General features: G+C 40.9%; 1 protein-coding gene across 1 annotated transcript in view; it reads right to left on the reverse strand.

Annotated features, from left to right (window-relative positions):
* KLHL4 (kelch like family member 4) overlaps positions 1-2,933 on the reverse strand; it is a 39,317-nt gene extending 36,384 nt beyond the window's left edge. The window contains exon 1 of the mRNA XM_064158953.1: positions 2,151-2,933. Within this exon, the coding sequence (XP_064015023.1) occupies positions 2,151-2,572 (422 nt within the window). The 5' untranslated portion in view covers positions 2,573-2,933. The remainder of the gene's footprint in view (positions 1-2,150) is intronic.
* Between the last annotated feature and the right edge of the window lie 3,067 nt (positions 2,934-6,000).

The following is a 6,000-nucleotide window of genomic DNA, read 5'->3' on the forward strand; positions in this document are numbered from 1 at the left end:
GAGACCTCCAAGATCATCCAGTCCAACCTATCCCCAGCTAAAAAAAAGTGCAAGAGCATAGTGCTGCAATAATTGTGTAGCTCATGGAGCAATGACTTAGTGATCCTTCAAAAGCTGATTTTTCAGCTATGTTAATTACTAGCAGATCCTGTTGATTACAATTTACTGTGATTATTTGGAACACCTAGAAGGAGAAGGAGACCCTAAACTATTTAAAATGATGTTGTCAAGGATGTAGCATAAGGAATCACTCTGAAAATATTCAAACACACCTAACAACTAGATATAAATAGAGATATAGGGCTGCTTCTCTTGATTTCTTCTCTTCATTTCATTTCAACCCAGTCAGCACACTGATTCATCTGTGGCCTCTGCTGGATGCTACAGTGGAAGAGAGTGGTGATTTTACTCAGTGATCTCTGGTGGCACATAGTTAAGATATTTAAGCTATGTTAAGGTGTCTTTAAGGATCTATTTTATTTTATTGAAATAAAACCGTAGAGGAACTCATAGTCATGAATAATTTTCCAAACAATTTCTTACAAATTCAGCTTCTGAAGGTGTGTGTTAAGATAGCTTTTAACCTACAGCGTGCATAAAACATTTTCACTGATAACTTCACAGAACTGCTCCCTATTATATCTAACAATGCACTGTAAGATGGGTACCTTCCCCAAACATTGCTGAAAGTTGCAGGCTTAAGCAGCTCAACAGAAAGACTTAAATTTGAGTGAGAATGGAGGCACAAAACTTCATGAGGTCTTGGCAGAAAGTTTAGATACAGCTGGAGAAACTGTCACATCTTATTTCAGAAGACAGTGGCTTCCAAACTGAAAGGATTATGGGTTTTTTTGCCTCCTTCACCTGATGTAGAATCTTATTTTAATTGATAGTGTTCCTTATTTTACTTCAAATGAAATTTACTTTCATTTTAAGGTATGTCTAAAATTACTGGGTTTTCCCTCCTAGGAGATTTGTACTGTCATTCAAAATGTTATAGTATGAGTACACTGCTCACACGTGACAAACTAGACCATCACAAACACACAGAATTATCACACACCTCACTGACTTCACCCTGTAATGAGCTGATGAAGTACAGGTTGGCTACAGGTACCGTTTTCAAAATGACATTTTGAAATGCATGTTACTGTGTTGGTCTGCAGATGTTCCCTCCACCAGATGTTCAACATCAAAAATAGTAACTGCTAAAAATACACCAAAACGTCAGCTTTGGTTTTACTGAGAGAAACTATCTCATTCTAGATTTGTATTTCAATACAATGTAAGACATCTAAATTATCCCCAAGCACTGATGGCAATCTCATCAAATGGTGCAAATAATCACATTCTGAATGCATCGTTGAGTCCAAGGTGGGGTAAAGGCAGGCTAAAGTTGTTGCTGTGTAAGCTAATAATACTGATGGCAGTTTAAAAAATACTGAGATTAAAGGCACACTTAACCAAATAACTGCTCTTAATATTTTCTTCTCTGAAATGACATTTTTAAAGTAGCTCTTCTCTTGTGCTTAGATCTTTAAGGGCTCCGAGCTGTAATGTTTTTTCACCTGACCTTGCAGAAAGTATTTGTCTTAGTATACTAAACAAGCCATGAAAATACTATGTCTTATATAAAGCTTAATGAAAGGCAAGTAATGATGCTTCCTTTCCACTGAGTTCAAGGTTAATTATGCTTGCCAAGAAGGTAGTAAAAAAAACCCCAACAGCTGTCAGAAATTTGACAGATCGATGGCAACCCCACAGACTGTGCACCTCCTGCAGTTCTCATTTGTCAAAGTTGCACCCATTGATAGAGTCAGAATGAGGACACTCTTTCAGAAGGCTCCCTTTTGCATTGCACTTAGACATAATGGATCAAGACACACAAAACACGTAACAGAAAATGTGACAAGCTGGCAGATTCCGTGTTTAAGGAGTAGCTATGCAATAATGTGTTTTAGGCAAAGATCAGCATTTCCTGACAGTGTTCATTTCTCTAGCATGAAGCTGTTCCTGTGCATCTGAGTGTGGGTGTGCACACAGATTAAGTGAGACTAATGCTGTAAGGAACTCCGGTTAAAAGCAAAGACAGAACACGAGGGCAGAACCTGGTTAGAAGTATGGCTAAGTGCAGACTTTAAAACTCCTACCTCTCTGCAGATTCATCTGAATTTTCTTCTGTGATCATCTGCAACTCCTGTGTGCTTTTACTTGGATCTTCTTTGAGACAGTTTTCCTCAGTGCTTGTTTTAGGGATATCCTCATTTGATCGAAGCTGTTCTATGAGATTCTGCTGATGCCAGGTTTGAATAGATCGGTGGTGCACTGGGGTTGGACCTGGCACGGGGGCCAGTATGTTGTGGTGGACAGGACTGCTGGTTTTCTTCAGCCCATTTCTGTCCCGAGCGTGGTTCTTCAACCTGTTCTGAACTGGTGTCCCTCTGTGCTCATATCCTTCCTGCTGATGGCAGCCCCCCGTGCCTGTGGAGCCTTGCGAGGGGTGACTGAACCACCTCCAGCGGAGCCTCAGGATCTGCTTCACATCAAACTCCTTCTTGCCAGATACTGACATTTTTTCCAGGAGAAAAAAAAACAAACCAAAACCAACAAAAGCCTATTCTTTCGGAAGGGAAATGGATTCTTTGTTATCTCCTCTGTTCCAACTCCTCTTCTTAAGAAAACACAACAAAAGAACAAATACCGGCAGCTCTCTCCCTCTCTCTTCTGACTAATATACTGCAAGCTCTTCAAGCCGATGCTAAGCTGCTGCTAACTGTATAGGTGGGAATCCATACTGACAGGATGATGAGGTCAGACCTTAAACAAGTAAATCAGCTTAGCACAGGAAAGCAGCAACCGTAACACTACCCAGCTGCTAGGCTTACACGCTCGCAGCTCTATAGCACAGCTCTCCAATATATAACCTAGCCTCACATGATCCTAGGGGATCCGAAGCTGCAACTTAAGATGCAGGGAAGCACACGCAAATAAAGTGACAAGACTTTCTATCTCACGAGCTTTTCCATCAAGCCTGCTAATAAGCAGTGCTGCCTTTCACAGAAGGTTTAGAGAGAATTGTTTTGCAGTCTCCTTACGTAGGTTTTCTGTGAGGATCTGCTGTGAAACTCTCCTGCAGTTCATGTGTTTCCTTAAGGGGCTTGCATGTGTTTATCTTGCTGTGTAAAATTCCTACAAATGGTCTCAGCGTGGTAGCACTTAGCTAAAGCAAAGAGGCAGCGTTTGAATACATCGTGCAAAGCTGAATGTATTTACTCACCTATAGGTAGATTTCTGGATATAATTACAGGGGGATGAGAAAAGAGGAAGGGAGCTCATGAAAATCAGAGATGTGCTCCCTGAATGCCAGTATCTGTGGAAAACATACCGTTTCCTGGCTAAGTGCCTGTGCAAACACCCTTTGCCATCCTGCTCTTCATTTCTCACGGATACTGAAACGAGAGTGTTTTTTCCAGCAGACACCTTTCTTTTGACAGTGTGCACTGGAACATGTTTTCAGCAGATTTAATGGATGCTGTCTATTCATTCCCATCCATTTGTTAACAGGAACAGGCAGTGAGATCTGTTCCCTGGTCTTCAGAAATAATATACACAGAATGTTTCAATGCAAACTGAGAATAATTAAATGGACTGCATTTGGTTGGTTTTTTTTTTCCCCTTACATCCTCCACAGTTTGACACTGAGGATCTGTAGAGCTGTTAACAGCAAGCAGAAATTAAAAGAAAAAAAAAAAGCTGCAAGATAGAGTCAGTAAAAGAGGATTCAGAGCTAGAGAGGAATACCCCTCTCTGACACATCTCCTGACATCTCTTCAGAACTCCCAGTGTTAATTTCTTTCTGTCTCTATTGTGACTTTTTTTCTTCCTTGTCTTCTAAACTCTACTGACAGGCTGTTGAACCTTCAAACACTAAAATGCAAACAGAGAACTATGAAGTGGAGCTTTGGAAAGATAAAGCAAACTGAGAGGATAGGACTGAGGAACCTTCAGCCTTTCTGCTGGGCTGTCAAGCTCCTGTCCTGTCCCCAGTTTCCAAGCAGATGATGTGCAACATCAGGGACTGGATGCACGTGAGATAAATTACAGTAAGGTGAAGAAAAGTAGAATAGATTAAAGATGTTGGAATATTTGGGCACACAGAGGGAAAGAAAGGGCTTCATACAAACAGCCAAACAGTTGGCCAAAAAGGCAAAGGAAGAAGTGAAGGAAATATTTGTAACAAACATAGCCAATGCATATTTATTGCTGCATAGAACACAGAGGCTGCGCTACTGTCATCACTTGTACATTAACCTGTGATTTGATAATAGGGTAAAGGTCTATGACAGACAGAACAAGAGAAACTTGGTTGCAGATAGGAATCCTCTCTCCTATGGGAAAATCAATTTTGTGGGAGCTGGAGCACAAGGCCCAGCAAGGCTGGCAGTGCTTTGGCACAGTCGCTCCCATCGCTGACCCCGCTGCTCTGCCAGCGATTGCTGGCCTCACAGCACTTGTCAGAACTCACTGTAGCTGCTCTTGAAACATTTTGTAAAGATACTCCTCTGTTTCATGTGTTCTAAGAATGGACAGACCCTAGAAAATGGGTGCAAGTTCTAGGACTTCATATTAAGGTAAAGGCTTGCTTCTGAGTTTATTAGGGGGGTTCAAGTGGAGGTTGTCGAGACTAGAAGCTAATGAAGAAGCTGCTCCCAAACTTCAGAGGTTTAAAGAACTCACGGGGAACAAATGGATAAATGCAAATGCTGGTCACTGAGTAAGAGGGATTAGTGTATGTCCAGAAGTCAGCCTGTGATGTGACCTGTAACAGTCTGAAATGTTCTGGGGATATAGAGGTTTCAGGCACTTTTTTTTCTTCCATTGCAACTATGTAATATTTAATTTAATGTAGTATAACTTTTCAATTCCATCCTCCACGCATATGGATGCTCTTCTTTTCAATCTTATTAAAGTAGTGAGACCTGGTGGTATCTATGTATATTCCTCAGGACTGCCTTCATGCGATCTACATTAGGGAAGAAGTGTCTATATACTGAATCAACACAACAATCCAGGACAAAACCTTGCAGAGCAGGACAGAGGACATGTTTTCTCACTGCTCTCTTAATCAGGTCATTGAGCTATCTCAGCAGCTCTGTCAGTTCCTCTTAGCAACAGCTCTGATAAAGTTAATCCATATTTTTTCACTGTGGCACAAAGCTTCTGTGGGTTTCCTTTCCTTAAATCCCTTTTGCAGGACTCATCCTTTACCCAAGATATCATCAAAAGCACATCCCTTGGATTTTACTTGAGGATGTGTACAAGCAGCACTTCTGCTTGTGAATTACTCTGTTTCTCACTAACTCAGTGCCTGCTCAGGCAGATGTAAAGTGCACCTAGCTAAAATTAAAAGAGTGCTGGAGATTTGCTGAGAAGACTCTTGCTTAATAAGTCAGCTTGAGTCAGCACAGTATATCTTACAGGTAGGGCATAAGTAGATTATTTTTCACAAAGCTTGTTACCACTCTGGCTAAAAATGCCATGTACTGTACCAGGGAAGCAGGAGTGATCTGATAATCCAAAACATCATGCCTGGAATTATTAGAAGCAGGTATGTAGCATAAAGCTATGCCACTTTTATGCATCTATATTCCACATACCTGCTTTTAATCATTTAGATCTATCTTCTGGTGAGAAGAAACTTGTTCCCTTGCAAGTGAATACAATGTGTTTACTTCATGATTTCTGTATAAATCTGTAATGTAGTTGTAGGTATATTTGTGTGTTCAAACTTCTCTATGTCAGAAGATATTCTTCTGTTCTTACTGGTCCTAATTTAGCATGTTTGGTCTTACTGAGATAAGCATCCACCACAGCGGCATTGTTTTTTCCCCTTGTAATTGGAAATATCCAAAAGTAAGGATTTTCTAGGGCTACAGCCACCCTAGCCAGGGCCACCAAGAAAGTCCAGGTCACTACAGAGGATGATGGATGAGGGGAGAT

This window comes from Pogoniulus pusillus, chromosome 19 (assembly GCF_015220805.1).
Source record: "Pogoniulus pusillus isolate bPogPus1 chromosome 19, bPogPus1.pri, whole genome shotgun sequence".
Classification (NCBI taxonomy): Eukaryota; Metazoa; Chordata; class Aves; order Piciformes; family Lybiidae; genus Pogoniulus; species Pogoniulus pusillus.